This window comes from Chiloscyllium punctatum, chromosome 10 (genome assembly GCF_047496795.1).
Source record: "Chiloscyllium punctatum isolate Juve2018m chromosome 10, sChiPun1.3, whole genome shotgun sequence".
Taxonomy (NCBI): Eukaryota; Metazoa; Chordata; class Chondrichthyes; order Orectolobiformes; family Hemiscylliidae; genus Chiloscyllium; species Chiloscyllium punctatum.
This window is the reverse complement of record NC_092748.1, coordinates 78,880,837-78,898,069: the sequence shown is the minus strand read 5'-3', so window position 1 is coordinate 78,898,069 and position 17,233 is coordinate 78,880,837. Positions and strand designations below refer to the sequence as shown.

The 17,233-nt window shown below is 39.4% G+C and overlaps 1 protein-coding gene across 4 annotated transcripts in view; it reads left to right on the top strand.

The window, feature by feature from the left end:
• The window catches only part of LOC140482332 (inactive dipeptidyl peptidase 10-like), a 1,704,473-nt gene that overhangs the window by 1,464,818 nt on the left and 222,422 nt on the right, over window positions 1-17,233 (top strand). For all 4 annotated transcript variants that reach the window (XM_072579621.1, XM_072579623.1, XM_072579624.1 and 1 more), the window contains exon 8: window positions 8,746-8,866. In XM_072579621.1, coding sequence (XP_072435722.1) covers window positions 8,746-8,866 — 121 coding nt within the window. The remainder of the gene's footprint in view (window positions 1-8,745; window positions 8,867-17,233) is intronic.

Below are 17,233 nucleotides of genomic sequence, written 5' to 3'. Positions count from 1 at the left end.
GGACATGTACGGGGATTGGACATCCATGGTGAAGATGAGGCATTGGGAGCTGGGGAAATTAAAGTCATGGAGGAGGTGGAGGGTGTGGGTGGTGTCCTGACTGTATATGGGGAGTTCCTAGACCAAGGGGGACAGGATGGTGTGAAGATATGAGGAGATATATTCAGTGGGGCTGGAGCAGGCAGAGACAATGGGTCGAGTGGGGCAGTCAGGTTTGTGAATTCTGCATAAGAGGTAGAACCAGTTGGTGCGGTGTTCTGGACTATGAGGTTGGAGACTGTGCATTAGAGATCCCCTGAGGTGATAAGATTGTGGATGGTCTGGGAGATGATGGTTTAATGATGGGAGGTGAGGTTGTGTTTGAGGAATGGTAGGAAGACGTGTCCATGATTTCACGCCTGGCTTCAGCAGTGAAGAGGTTGGCGCGCCAAATTATCGCTGCGCCCACCCTCCCCCCAACTTTGCCTGCTGGTTTAACAGTGATGTTGAGTTGGAGTGGAGGGCTGCACTTTGTGAGGGTGAGAGTTTGGAGGGGTAAGAGAGGTGGACAAGTTGAGCCAGTCAATGTCGTGGCAGCAGTTGGAGATAAAGAGGTTGAGGATGGGTAACAGACCAGCATGGGGTGTCAAAGTGAATGGAGAATGTTGGAGATGGGAGAAGGGGTCCTGGGAGGGTGGATGGGAGTCCTAATGGAAAATGTAAGCACGGAGGTGGAGGCGGGGGAAGAAAAGTTCGATGTCGCAATGCGTATGGAATTCGTTGCCCTGGGAGCAAAGTGGGATGAAGGTGAAACCTTTCCTGAGGACTGATTGTACATCCTCTGTAAGGGGATGGTCTGGGGCATGATAAAAACCCAGCAGGAATGGGGGCTCGGTCGTGGTGTAGAGACTAGATTTGGAGACCACCTCTGGAGTGGGTGTGGTCTTGGTATAATTGGTGATGTCACCAAAGGAAGTGACTTAAATCGCGGTGGTCAGGGATGGAAGTGATGCATTTGGTGGCATCCGCAGGGACAGATGTGACGTTCCATGTGACATTTTCAGTGTCTTCAACAGTGGCTGCTGAGGCGACACGATCGGCAGGGCTGGGATAAGTGACGTCAGTGCGGGCAGAAGTGGCACCTTTGGCAGCAACTGTGAGGGTGGATGTGACGTGATGGACAGCCTTCATGGAGGTGGTCCCAGCGGCAATTACAGAGGCAGTGGTCATGGCAATGATCTCAGTTACAGTGGTCTTTGCTGCGATCGTGGAGGCGGTGGTGCTGGCGGTGATCGCAGTTCCAGTGGTACCGGCGGTGATTGCAGTTCCAGTGGTCCCGGCGGTGAGCGCGGTTCCAGTGGTCCTGGCGGTGAGCGCGGTTCCAGTGGTCCCTGACAGCATTTGCGGGGGCAGTAGCGTCGGCGGGGGCAGAAGTGACATCATCATTTGCAGCATTGGAGGTGGCTGTAGCAGCTGTGTGGATAGTGGTGTTTGACTGGTTCTGGAGGCTGGGAGAAGGGTCTGGAGTGATCATGGAATCCCCAGTTTGGTGGGAATTATGTGAGAGTTTGGTGTGCTTACGTTGCCTACTGTTTGATAAGTTATTGAAAAAAGCATTTGTTGAGTGTGTGGATCCTTCTCAGCAGGACAACTCTAACCCAGCTAATTACTGCTCCATCAGTTTACTCTCAATCATCAGTAACAGTGCTATCAAGCAGCACCTGCTCAGTGATGTCCTGTTAGGGTTCTGCCAGGGCACTCAGCTCCTGATCTCATTACATCCTGGGTTGAAACATGAGCTGAAATCCAGAAGTGAGATGAGAGAGACGAAGAGAGTCCTTGACATAACAGCCTAATTAGGGTGAGAGTGGCATCAAAGGAGTCCTCTCAAAGTGGAATCAATGGGAATCGGGCCAAATTCTCCACATGTTGGAGATATACCTGGCACGTCGGAAAATGATTGTGGTTGTGGGAGGACAGTCCTCTCAGCTCCAGGACATCAAAATATTTCAGATCCTTTCATCCCTTTCCTTCATATTTGGGAAGATTTGTCAGCAAGGACCGTATTTGTAATGGACAAGCCCAAGTTCCAAAGCAGCCTCTGAGGGATGCATAAAACAGCAGCTGGCTTTCCCTGGAATTGTCAAGTTCATGCCCTTGTAAGGCTGATTATTATTTTCCATCAAGGATAACTGAGCACAATGAGTGAAAATTTAGATATACGTTCCTATTGGCAGGATTATTACAGAAACTGGCATTAAGAAAAATTAGTAAATTCCAGAGCCTGGCAGATGGTAAGGAAACAAAATGAGCAATAAAGAATTGGCAGTTGATTTTTCTAATTTCATGATAATGGATCAGAACCCTGAAATTCTATAGGCATCTTTTAATTTTCAAGTCAAACTAGATTTTCAAAACAGGACTACTTACAAACAACAAAAAAAAGGCAGGTATAAATTTTTCTTATTTGTCAAAGTTCCATGTGGAAGCAATTAAATTTCATTATTTAACAGCCAGGGCCTGTCAGGGATTTGTCAAAAGGAAGAGAGAGAGATGTAACAGGGTAAGATCTGTCAGAATACACTACTACCGCCACCACATGAAGTAATATTTTTGTATTTTGTACTTCTAGGAATATATATTAAAAAAACTACTGTAAACCTGATCTTTATGTGTTAATGGGAGAAGACATTGTAGCGAACTAAATATTCAAGCCTGTCTTTAAGCACTAGTGTATCAAGAAGGTCACAGTCAAAGAACAATCCACTATTCACCCCTGTATAACAGGTAAAATTCAACTTTTGCTCTGAATGATAGAAGACAACTAACTAACAAGCCAGTTAGAAGGAAACCAATCAAGAAGGACTCTATCATCTTGACAGTTGCCAACCAACTACTATCAAAAGGGAATAGGATGAAAGGATTATCAAGCAAAAGCCAAGAATCCCAAAGCCAACTATTCAGCTGTGAACATTCCACTATATGTGCTTCATGAACCACCAGACAGTCTGATCTGTATACCTTCAAACATTTTTTTTCCTTGGGTCACTTCTTATTCCTAATCTATATCTGTTATGTTATTATTTATTTTCACATTTCGTGAAAAAAGGAACTCACTGTTGTCAACTCAAGAATATCTGGTTAAACTGACTCCCTTTAAACACAAATTAATTAGATCTGAAAGATAGGCATCCACAAGAGAAGGATCCATTATAGGTCAACCGTGTGTGTCCAAGTAAGGGTCTGGGTGAATAAGAAAGGGGTGCCAATTCATCATTCCTTATTTGGGCTTTACAATTTGCGGTAACTGTATGGAATGGTGAAATCTCCGAGAACCTCACATGGTGTCTGGTCTAACAGCAAACAACCCTCTCATCCTCATTTTGTATCTAAGGCACAAAAGGTTAACTTGTCAAGAATCCACCTTGTCAAAATCCCTGATCTCCTCAACTCGGCTTCAAAATAGCAGCAAAGCAGAAAACAACCCTTCAGTTCCCTAAATGGCCTTGATTGGCAATTCCCAAGTCCATTGGAATATCTGATGGGTCAAGGCAGGCAGTAGGCTGCAGGACAGCCATTTGGGCCCTGGTCTGTGAACCAGCCAACCAGGGCCTATATAATGGCTAACACCCTACCATCACCCATTTTTGCCCATACCTATATCTTGAGTTTACTTAATGTTCTCCAGAGTTTTTTTTCCACAACATTCCTTTGAACAAAACCAATTATTTACAAGATGCTTTCTTTTGCACACAATCATTGTACAAGGGAGGATGCAAAAAAGTCTTATTACAGTCTGACACTAGCATTGAGTAAAGAATCACAATATCTTTTTTCCTTATCATTATGCAGTTCAGAGAATGTATGAATCAACGGCAAGACACAAATTGACCAGGGCATTGTTTTACTCAGATCAGATGAGGGTAGGAGCCAGATAGGAACCAGGAACCCAAACTCCATCTTGACACCAACTTTATTTTATCGGTTGGGGGTCTGCTATATGGTTGATTCCTTGTGGAAATGACGAAAATGCAAAATGTTCCATTATAGTACAGAGGGAATTTCAGTTCAGCTTTGAGAAAGGAAGCAGCTCAGATTAAAAGGGGCAAATATTGCTCAAAGATTTGAGTCAAATCTTATCGAACTACAGCCATATCTCCAAGGATTGGTAAAAAGAGAGCCAGGTGTGGCCAGGTACAGTAACTATTCCTCCATTCCAGACTTTACAATTAAACTGCTCATGCAGATTTAATATCTGTTTTGATGATACCATGAGTCACTGGAAGTCAAAGAGGTCAGTTATTTTCTCTTGACTCACCTACTCATTCTTATTTCATTACACTGTGTTGATCAATGAGCAAACAGTCAAATACCTCATTTGTGCGGAGGTTTGGCTGCTGGATGGGCAGGAGACAATGGAAAATAGATAAGGCCCAATTTAAGAGTGGGGACTGAGTAATGAATCAGCTGTACTGCTGAAAAACAAGCAGTGTATCAGAGTAATTGCAGCCCAATATCAGTTTTTTTAAAAATGAAGATTGTGAAACGTGGAGATATTTAAAACATAAATTTTCCTGATCAAACTACATTCTGTCCAACAGTGCTAAATAGTGACATATTGAAATATTACCTGTGCTTGTTTGTTCGACAAAATGTTTATTTTCTCTTTAGAGACTGTACATCTCAGATTAGCGATAAAATGAAGATTAATTATATAATTCTAATCATATGGAGAAAAATCTAGCATTAGTCTATTTATTTGAAAGGCTGGTCCACACGGATTCCAAAAAAAAATTAATAGATTGATATATAATTCAAACCAGAAGACATAAAACTTTTGTTGTCTGATTCAGGTGAGTTGCTGTTTACACATAAATCAGGTTTTTGTATCCCATTATCAGAATGATTATGTGCTGTGGAGGAGAGATGTATTGAACATTTGGAAAAACAAATCAGTGCAATGGCATTATTCATAATGTTTGACAAGATCATGTCATGCAAATAGTGAACATGCTGAAGAGAAATTAAATGTCAAAGAATTTTAAACATTACAGTGCATTTAAAATTGCAGTAATGGAATGTTTCAAAGTGAAGCACTTACCAGTAGTGATGTGCTGCCAGCCATGTCACTTGGTACAGCACAAAGAAAAACAATTATGTTTGTTTGAGGTCAACCAACTCAGCCCCAGGAGATTCTTACATTTGTGCCCTTAACCCAAACATTTTTAGTTGCTTCACCAATGACTTACTGTCCATCATAAAGTCAGAAATTGTCAATGGAGAGGAAAAGGACCAGCAAAGACAAAATGAAGATCAATTATATAATCCTAATCATATGGAGAAAAATCCAGCATGAGTCTATTTATTTGAAAGGCTGGTAAACACACGGATTCCAAAAAAAATGAATAGATTGATGTATAATTCAAACCAGCAGACATAAAACTTTTGTTGTCTGTAAATGAAGTTCACCAAGTTATACATGTTATTTTGGCAGAATTTTAAAAAAAAAGTTTGCTTATCTGTCCAAGAAGATATCTATTACCCCATAGGTAGACAGGAATGGAAAATGTGTTTTGTTTTTCTGTTCAGAAAGCAATGCACCTTCTGTCAACCATACATTTGAGACATTATGTTATTGACTCTTATAGATATTTTGTAATGATAGTCATACTGTAAACAGTCTGTGGGCTGTGTTGCAAACTTTTAAAGAAACGCATTTATGTCAGCACTTTTCAAGCCCACCAGGCATCTAAATACTTAAGAAATGGAGTACTTTTGAAATGTATTCATTGTTGCAGCATAGAAAAGCGAGTCAGTAATATCTACACAACATTGTAAAATTCAGAAAGAAACTCAAGATCATCTGAGGAGAGGAAATTTTGCAATGCAAATAAATGTATTCCACAATTTAATCTTAAACTTTTGTACATGCAGTTTTCTTCAATTATCTTTCCAGAAACCTAGGCTGACACCTAAATTTGCATAGATTCGTGCAAATAGCAGATTCATGAGAACACCCTGGATTTAAACAAACAATACACTGACTTGGCATAATACCAAAAACCTTTGGTGCAATATTATCCTTATTAATGGCAATTTATTTCTACTTTGTTTATTTCAGTTTATTTTACACCTAATGTGGCTGAAATTTGTCAAGTTTGAAAGCAATTTATTTTTCATTTGTTTTGGCTGCTTGTCTGACAGATCTGAGCTATACTTAACTAAAGTCTATCTCATTGTACCTACTACATTTTGGAACTATGCCAAGAAGGACTATACAGCTGGAATGCTCTTGATAATGGAGAGTAGAAGGGACAGCTCAGGCAATGGTCTGTGTGAGTGAAGCAAGATAGCAGTCCACTCACTATCTGACATCGTGACCCAAAGTAGTTTTATGCAAATTTCTGGCATTTCAGTATTAGCTAGTGAATAACGTAGGAAATATGTTCAAAAGTACTTTTCAGGAAGGTTGGTGCAAAAAAGGTTTAGGTGAAAATTTAGTGAGTTATATTTTCCAAAATTACTTTTCACATGCTTTTGACCATTTCCATTTTAAATTTTAGATTTCGAATTTAGCTACGTAAATTATCAATTAAGTTTTATACATGATCATACTTTAAATAGAGGTATACTATTTGGGTATATATTAACAAATACTGCTAATCAATAGATGGTTTACAGAGAGAAAAAAAATCACTTAGGATGTACTATGTGATATTTTGAGTTTCTCACTCCAATTAGATTAGAATCACTACAGTATGGAAATAGGCCCTCCAGCCCAACAAGTCCACACGCACCTTCCGAAGAGTAACCCACCCAGACCCATTCCCCTACCCTGTATTTACCCCTGACTAATTCACCAATCACTATGGGCAATTTAGCATGACCAATTCACCTGACCTTCACGTCTTTGGACTGTGGGAGGAAAGTTGGAGACACGGTGGCTCAGTGGTTAGCACTGTTGCTTTACAGCAACAGGGAGCCAGGTTGGATTCCCGCCTTGAGAGACTGTCTGTGTGGAATTTGCACATTCTCCCAGTGTCTGTGTGGGCTTCCTCCTCTGGGTGCTTTGGTTTCCTCCCACAGTCCAAAGATGTGCAGGCCAGGTGAATTAGCCATGCCGATTCCACACTGTAGGGAATCTAATCTAATCCAATGCTTTTTCAAATTATATTTGAGAGAAAGAATAAAATGTCTGCTGTCTTAAAACTTAAACGTGAATTTGATAACTGATTCTGTTTTAATAAACTGGCTATGACTTAGCTTAGCCAAGGCATTAATATATAAGTACATATCCACCTTCATCTCTTCATTTGTAAGGCTATAAATTAGTAGATATGGATGTGTATATATCATCGAATCCCCAATATGCTGCTGGAGGCCATTCATCCCATTGAGTCTGTACAGCCTCTCCAAACAGCATGCCACTTGGATGCACCTTATCCCCATAATCCTGCATGGGGTTTTTACCCTATGGCTAATCTACCTCACCTGTACATCCTTGGTCTGTGGGACGAAACAGGAGCACTGACAGAAAGTACATGCAGATACAGAGACAATGTGCAAACACCACACAGCCACCCAAGGCTGGAATTGAACAGGAGCCTTTGGCGCAATGAGGTAGCAGTACTAACCCACTGTGTCATTATGCTACCGGTGTTAATATCCTGGTTACTAATTAGAGTACAGTTATCTTTGAACAACTATAAATGTATGCAAACTTATATATTACATATATAGAGAGATATTAATTATACTTGCCTTTGAACATCATTGGTGATGTGAAAAAACTAAGTGAGTAGATTATATTATGAAATGTAAAAAATTTAATTTTATTCCATTTCCAATAAAATAGTTCACCCATTAAATTGTAGGCCAGTCTTAAGCACATTATTTCTTCATTCTGTGCCTTCCATGTCATTAATCTTTATAGAAGGAAACACTAAAATTGAGTAACTCAGAATATCTACAATTATTATTTTTGCAATTACATATTTTTTATTTCAGATGAATTCATTTTTATATACCATTAGTTTTTTTCTGCGTTATATATGAACTAAATACTCCAACTACTATTACACATATTGACTCAATTCTTGTAATAATCCAAAACATTCGTTGGAAGCAAATAATTATTCTTGTATCAATGTTGGGTTTTAACATTGAAAGATGATCTTTCCAGATAATACTTGTTCTAGGGAATTGTAAAGATAATACAGTAATGTGGGTACATGCTCTGATAGATTGCAAAATAATTAATGCATTGAATATTTCAGTTGTAAATGTTAGAATTACTTAACCTATTGCAATCGGTAGTCTTCAAAATATATTTTATTAAGATTTATTACAATTTTTATAAGTTAAATTCCAGTTAGTGGTACATCATGTTAATTATAATCCCTCAAAAGTTTCCTGCTCTCACATTATTTTCACATTTTCCACCGAATTAGGGATTCTATTTTTTAACAGCCTTGTGAATAAAATAATTAAATAAACATTTGGTTTCATTATTAGAACAGTCAAGATTCCAGTGAATCCAAGTTCAGACAATACATCATAATTACTTTTGGATAAACTGGACATTGGTAAACACTTTATAAAATGAAACTAATCTTAACTGTTTGCAGCAAATAAGAAATCCTAATATGCATCACACTTAACATGCAGAGGTACAACTCTGTGTTTATGTGAGAGCAAGAAGTACAATGTAGACTTAAAATGTCAATTCATTCAATAAGCATACATTCCCTTATTTTTAAACCCTAGGTCTATATCTTTGAAAATAATATCTACTACCAGACTGAAGTAAAGAGCAGTGCCCTGCGCCTCACCTCATCAGGAAAGGAGGGGATAATCTACAACGGCATAGCAGATTGGTTATATGAAGGTAAGAGACATAAAGTTTGTTGCAAGTAGAATGTTTGAAGTAAAACTAAAAACAAATAAAGTCATGGTATTTCCCATTCCATTCAGTGTAAGCTCTAGCTTTACTTTCTGCATGAGTGTTACAAGCCCCCCCCATTCTGAAAATACTATCAACAAGTTCAAAATAAATAGTGTTGCTTTGATTTGAAATAATCATGACCTCAATACAATACGTTCATGAGTGACAAAACTAAAAAAAAACATTTTTTTATTCTTGTCAGGAATTATGCATGATAGATTATATCGCTACAAATTTGGAATAACTCAATAAATTTTCAGGATCACAGGGACAAGGAAGAGAGAATTGGAATGCATTACAGAGAGCTGGCATGGAGTTACTGACCCAAATAGCCTCTTTCTGTATTGTAGAGACAGTGAGCACAATTTTCCACATTCTAACAGATTGGCACTAGAGATAAATCAGCCTACTTCTTGCTGCGTCTGAATTTAACTTCTGAGCAGGAAGATCAATGGTTGACTTTTTCTGATCTGTTACCGATTAAGATCTTTAAGTTATCATTTAATGACAAGATAAGGGGCTCCACCTGCCACTGGCCCAATTATCTACTTTCCCGAAAGGTGAGAAAAATGACTGTTTTCCAAACAGTAGTTTGCCTGTCAGGTTGGTTTGGGCCTCTATTTGTCTAATCTAGATCGAACTAGGGGTATAAATTTGAGGTGGCTACTGAAAGCCAAGCCTCCTGCCTTTGCCTCTGACACACCTTTCTCAATAACCTACAGCCTTCCACTGTAATAATCCCCACCCCACCTCTTCCCCGTTAAAAATAACTCTCACCATACTGATACAAATCTTCACGGTTGTTTCATGGCTACTGGAATTTGATTGGTCAGCAGCTTCAGGCAGGGTGGGACTTCACTGCGAAGGCCCTTGATAGGATGAGGATTGCTATCAGTTCAAAAGTGCCCAATCGATGCTTAATCCCATATGCTTTCTCATTGGTGCAGAAGAAGTGAAGAGGGAGGGTGTGTTCATTACCCATCACCTTTAAGAATGTCCACTCTTCCAATTAGTGCAAATGCTGGCTAATGACTGTATGGAATGGATTTTAACAGTTCTCAGTCTGTGAATGAGTTAAAAATTCTGGTCCTGGAAACCATCTTGGGATCTTGATGCCTCCAAGAGAGTTTGTATTTCAAAGGACAGGAAGGAGAGTGGAGGAGACTGTTAAAAAAACCTTGCCAATTAAAGGCACCCTGAGCCAATTAATGAGCTCATTAAGGTGCCTGACCATTAGGGTTTGGAATTTTTGCATTTATTAAGGTCAAACTATCTTTTGCATGTAACAGCACACTATTGAATTTCCAGTGCAGCCAAAATAATTTTCTCTGTTGTTATTTTGATGAAGTCTAATTTGTCAGCTAGTGCCAGCACAAGAGCCCCACCCAACCATATTGTCCATGGGCGCTGTCTATGCCTCTGATATCAGGCAGGCAACTCCCACCTCTGGGAGCTGCTCAAATCCTCTAATTGGGTCCCACATTCACCTCCTAACCAATTAGTCCAGTTAGATATAAAAATAATGTGTCAATATTCAAATTTATCCAGGTGTATTCCTGCACTTGCATTGACAATCTTGTCCTATGACTTCAAAATAAACTAGTAATGTTTCTACAGTGATAATTTTTGCAGTTTTGTGGAAGTGATGACCACCTTGACCATTTAAGATAGTGAGGTTAGTTTCTAAATGTTTGAATTTTCAATTAAAAAACACAACAGTATTTCAGTTCATGTAAGGTTTTCAGATCTAGCGAAACTAGGCAATAGACAAATGGTTGCTTTACCTCACAACTATTACCTCTGAAGGGCACTTATATACATTGTATTTCCTCTCAGAATTTTTTGACTCTGAAATCAATAGACTGTTCAGTGAAGATTTTGCCTTCCAATGATGGACATATTCTAGATTTAATGAAAGTCACCTATAATTTAAGGAACACATGACTGGGGAGATATTCGCATTTTATGTTGTTGGAACAATGACATTACTGAATGTATTTCTCCAGGAATATTTGTCATTTACAGGCACAAAGTTTAGCATTTTCACAGTTCATTTAGTCATGATAACAGCCTTTCATATCTCGTGAATGGGAAACCTGTTTTTGTCAGTGGTTCAGATTTTTTTTACCCAGTTAATGTCATGCCAAGGGCCTTACCAATAAAGCAGACAGTCATTTTTGAAGCATTTTAAAGGATGTGCTTGGGGAATTCACATGACCATCATTTTTCAGGTTATTAAGACAAATGATTATTATGTTGATTGTCACAACAAAAAAGATGTCCTTACTAGTCTGACCTGAACATGAGTCGAGACTGTGGTGCTGGAAAATCACAGCAGGTCAGGAAGCATTTGAGGAGCAGAAAAATCAGGAATGATGTAGTGCTTTTGTCTGAAATGTTGATTTTCCTGCTCCTTGGATGCTGCCTGACCTGCTGTACTTTTCCAGCACCACACCCTTGACTCTAATCTCCAGCATATACAGTACTCACTTTCGTCTGCCTGACCTGAACATGACTCCAGACCCAGAGATATGTGGTTGAGTCTTAACACCCACCAAAATGCCCTCATTCAATTGGATGAACTGCTAGAAAATCTCAAAATTGAATGAAACTTGACAGACTAGACTGGTAACAATTAGGGATCAGACAATCCTGCAATTTCCTCCTTATTAACATCAGGAGTCTAGTGTCAAAATTAGGAGAGCAGTCTTATAGGCATAGAATTATATCTTACAGACAATATCCCAAATAGCTGTCACTATTCCTAGGTATGTTATTCCCTACTGGAAGGACAGACCCAGCGGAGGTGGCAGCACAATGATATACATATGGGACTGCAGCTCAAAGTTGAGTCTGGACCCCACAAAGTCCCACAGTATCAGATCAGACATGGACAAGGGAGCCTGCTGCTGATTACCAGATATAATCCTCCCTTGGCTGATGAATCAGCACTCATTGATGTTGATCAACACTTGGAGGAAGCACTGAGGGTGGTTAGGGTGCACAGTGTAGTCTGGGTGAAGGACTTCAATGACCACCACTAAGAGTGGTCTGGTAGCTCACCATGACTGACCAAGTTAGTAAAGTCCTAAAATCCAAAATTACTTGTGTGTCTCTGCAGTAGCTGATAAGAGAACCAACAAGGTGGGAAACCATACTTGACCTTGTCCTCACGTATCTGATGCAAATGCATTTTCCCATTATAATGTCACTTGTGGTGGAGGGGGTGGGGTGCTTTATCTGGGTGATATTGTCCTTGGAGAGTCTGTGGAGATCCAAATAGCCTCTTTCTGCACTATAGAGAGTCTGTCATTCTAAGTTTGATCACTGTACAGTCCTTGTGGAATAAAATGGCTCATCTTCACATTGTTGTGTGACAGTAATACCATGCTGAATTGGATTGACTTCAAACAGGTCTAGCAACTCAAGACAGCATTCATGAAGTGCATGGGACATCAGCAGCAGAATTGTGCTCAAACATAATCTTCAACCACATGGCCCAGCATATCCCCCACTTAACTATTACCATCAAGCCAGAGGATCAACCCTGGTTCAACACAATGTATCGTACAAAGATGAAGTGATATGTTAACTGATAATGTTACAAGACAAGACTACGTGCATGTAAACCAAGTTTGTAATATGCAATGCAGCAAAGCAATTGCACAACCAGCAGATCAGATCTAAACTCTGTTGTCATGTCACATCCAGGCATGAATAGTTGTGGAGAACCAAACTAAAAGATGTACTTCAAAGATGCTCCAAGCTTTCTTTGATGGCACCTTCCAAATACATGATCAGGACCATCTCGAAGGCATTGGAACCACACCACCTGTATGTTCCCCTCCAAACTACACAAAATCCTGACTTGGAAATACATCTCCATTCATACAGTGTTGGTAGGTCAAAATCCTGCAACTCCCTCCCAAAAGCACTATACATGTACCTGCAGCATATAGACTGCATTTGTTCAAGAAGGCAGTTCACCGCCACCTTTTCAAAACAGATAGGGGATGGGAAATAAGTTAAAATAGAACAAATAACTGTAAAGGATGGGTATCTGAAAGAAAGCAAAAATTACTGAAGAAAGTCAGCAGTTGTGGCAGCATCAGTGGGAAGAAAGCAGAATTAACATTTGATTCTGGTGACTCTCCATTAGAAATCATGGGCAATAAATGTTGACCCTGCCAGCAATGAATTAACAAAATCTTAATGGTGGAGGATAGTATAAATATCACTTTCCTCAATGATGGGGTGCCCAACACATCAGTGCAACAATATGGCTGAAGAATTTGTAAATATCTTCAACCAGAGGTACTGAGCAAATGATCAATCAGAGTTTCCCCAGAACCACAGTTAACAGCCTTCAGCCAACACTGGATACTGCAATAGCTATGGGTTCTGCATCCTGAATAATGTTGAACACTTTTGCCCCAGAACTAGCTGTATCCCAAGTCATGTTGTTCCAATTCAATTACAACATTTGCATCTACCTGGTAATATGGAACATTGTCCAGAAAAAGTCGGTCCAATTGTGTTTGCCACCCTATCAGCCTACTCTCAATCATCAGAAATATCATCAACTATTCTATAAAATGGCACACACTCAACAATAACCTGCTCACTGACACTCTCAGTTTGGACTTCACTAGTCTCACCCACCTCTTGATTTGATAACAGCCTTGATCCAAACATAAACAAAAGAGATGTATCCAAGTAAGGATGACTGCTCTTGACAACAGGCAGCATTTAACCAAGTGCAATATCAAGGAGACCTATCAGAAATTGTGTCAATGGGAATGAAGGAGAATATTCTCCAATGGTTGAATTCATATTAATGACAAAGATAGCTGGTTGTGGTCATTCAACTCAATCCCAAGGTGTCTCTGTCAGGGTTCCTTAGGTTAGTATATAAGACCCAATCACTTTCAGCTTCTTCATCAATGACCATCTTCCAGCATAAGGTCAGAGCTGGGAATGTTTGCTAGTGATGCACAAGGTTCAACACCATTAATGACTCCTGAAATACTGAAGCAGACCATGTCTAAATGTAAGAAGACCTGGATCGTAATCAGGCTTGGGCTGCTAATTGGCAAGCAATAGTCATGTCACACAAATGCCAGGGTATTTTCGAATCAACTTGTTCAGAGATGTTATCACAACCCTCTTGGACTTGAAGCCAGGCCTCCTAGCTCAGAGATACTCAAGTGGTAGGCAATGTTCATCTCCAACAATCTAACCATCGCCTTCTGACATTAAATGCATCACCATCACTGAATTCCAGACTATCAATATTGTGGGGGTTATCATTGACCAGAAACCAACCTCCACATCATAAACTGGATCAGACATATCAATTTGGTTAGAGGCAAAAAAAACTGCAGATGCTGGAACCCAAGGCAATAGACTGGAAGAACACAGCAAGCCAGGAAGCATTAGGAGGTACAGAAGTCGATGTTTCGAGTGTAACCCTTCTTCAAATGAAGAGTTACACCCAAACATCAAAGGGTTACACCCGGAATGTTGACATCTCCACCTCCCGATGCTGCCTAGCTTGCTGTTTTCTTCCAGACATACAAATTGTCTGTCTGCAAGATCATTTCAGAAACTATGATTCTCCAGTGAGTAGCTCACTCCTGACTCCTCAAAGATTGTCCTCCATCTACAAAGCACAGTTCAGGAGCGTGGTGGTATATTTCCCCATTTGCCCAACTGGGTACAGCCCTAACAACACCCAAGAAGCTCATCACCATCCAAAACAAAGCAACTCATTTGACTGGCTATCGATCTAATCCCTAACATTAATTCCCTGCACCACCAATGCACAAAGCCAACCGTGTGCACTCTCTGAACAATATATTGCAACACTTTACCAAAATAGTTCTTCTGATAGCACCTTAAAGATTAACCACTTCCACCACCTTGAAGGGCAATGGAGTGATCAAACTGAGAACACCACCAATTGCAAGTTCCCACATATTATCCTAACTTGAAAATATGTCACCATCCCATATCTGTCACTGGTTCAAAATCCTGATCTGTCATCCTAATAACACTATGACCGTATCTACTCCAAATCAACTGCAGTGATTCAAGAAGGTGGCTCATCAAAATCACCTTCAGAACAATTAGGGATGGACAATAAATGCTTGCCGAATTAATGAAGAACACAACATTTCCCTTAAGCAGTAGTATCCCACTATGTCAGAGGAGAATTCAATGCAGACAAGATCAGGGTTGCAGATTCCCTGCAAGTAATGACAGTTAAAGACAAATTGTTCATTGCTCAGTCCTTTGAGTATAGGAATTGGGATGTTTTGTTGAGATTGTGCAGGACATTGTTGAGGTCTCTTCTGGAATACTGTGACCAGTTCTGGTCACCCAGCAATAGAAAGGGTATTATCATCCTGGAGAGGGTTCAGAAGAGGTTTACCAGGATGTTGCTGGGTATGGAATGTTTGTGTTATAAAGAAAGACCGGATAGGCTGGGACATTTTTCACTGGTTGCAAAATGACCTGATAGAAATTCATAAAATAATGAGAGATATAGATCGAGTTGATGGTAGTTGTGGTTTTGAAAGGATGGGGAGTTTCAAGACTAGACATCACATTTTTAAGGTGAGAGTACAGAGATTTTAAAAAGACATAAGAAGCAAATTCTTTACACTGAGGGTGATTCATATGTGGAATGAACTTCTTGAGAAAGTGGTGGATATGAGTACATTTAAAAGACATTTGGATGGATACATGAACAGGAAAGGTTTGAAAGTGGCCTGCTTGATTGGTATACCATCTAACACCTTCAACTTTCACTGCCTCCAAATCTGAATCACAAAGGCATCAACGTGTACTATTTGCAAAATGTACTGCAACAACTCACCAAGACTCCTTAACCATCATCTCCCAATCTTATGATCTCAATTGTCATAAGGTATTTCGTTACAGGAACATATCCACTTAGCTGTTTGCAAGAAGCAACAGACTGACCATACTGAACCAACCTAAACTTCAAAAATTCACAGTGTCCAACATTTGATGTGATTCTGCAATTGGAAAACATTTGTTATATAATCCCAAGTGTATAAAAAATTATGCTGATAGCCAATTTATGATTGTCAGTTTGCAGCATGACACACTTGAATGTACTGGAGCTGCATATTGTAATACACAGGCCCCTGTTCTTCCCAAAAAGAGAGAATATATACACACTGCAACTTTTTTTTTAAAAATGCAAAATAAATGTGACAGCCATTCTCTGGTTCATTTCTAAGGGCAATGCCTTGACCATTCAGAATCAACCTGCCTTGTTTCAAATTTAAACAACTTTATCAATTAACTGTCAGCCATCACAAACAGGTGTATCTCAATAGTAAGGTTTTTTTTCCCAGTCCTAGAGTGTTTTCTGTCTCATATTTTTCTTGTTTGCAATCTACTTCCTCGTTACTTGTAATTTTTGTACACTTCGTTAAGACTGCTGCAGCAGTATTAGCATAATCCAAACTGAATGCTTGCACCATTGAAAAGGACAGAAAATTATTTGTACATATTTGTTTTCAAAAATGCCAAATTCAGAGTATTTTCTGTCTTCATAAATAGTGGAATATGTTAGATTACCCTGGAAAGATGACATTGCAGGAAGTGAATCAGAGAATTTATTACAATATGGTGTGCCAACCCTAATCTGCAAAGCACCTAGTTGAAGTAGTGTTCCAGAAATGCTTCTTGTATGAACTATGAAGTACTTGAGACACTTATTGACCATGACAAATTAGCTATTACATTTTTTTTCTTTGTCCCATCATGTAGTTGAACAATAACTCATTTTTCCACTCCCTCCAACACCAATTGAATTCTGTTTCATAGTTTTCATAATAAATCCGTGAAAGGGTACACTTCTGTTGCTTTCTGGGCTCCGGAGCATAAGGTAGGATTATTTTTTAAGTGCTTAATTAAAGATTCAAGTACTAGCCACATTGAGAATTGGATCCTTGTCTTTTGAAGTCAAGGCATCGAGTATAAAAGCCAGAAATTTATGCTAAATCAATACGAAAAAAATCTAGGTTAGCTCCTCCTCAATATAATGTTACATACTAAACTTCAGGGGGTGTGAAAGCATTGACTTTGGTAAAGAAGTGATTTATTGAAGAGGAATTGATTGAGTTGTTTAAAATCATGAAGGATTTTGCTGGTGGAAACAAAGAGAAAATGTTTTCAATTGCTGAAGGATCGATAATCAGAATTTATAATGTAACATGCAAAAAAACATTTGTACACAGTGAATGTTTCAAACTTGGAGCATACCGTCCAGCA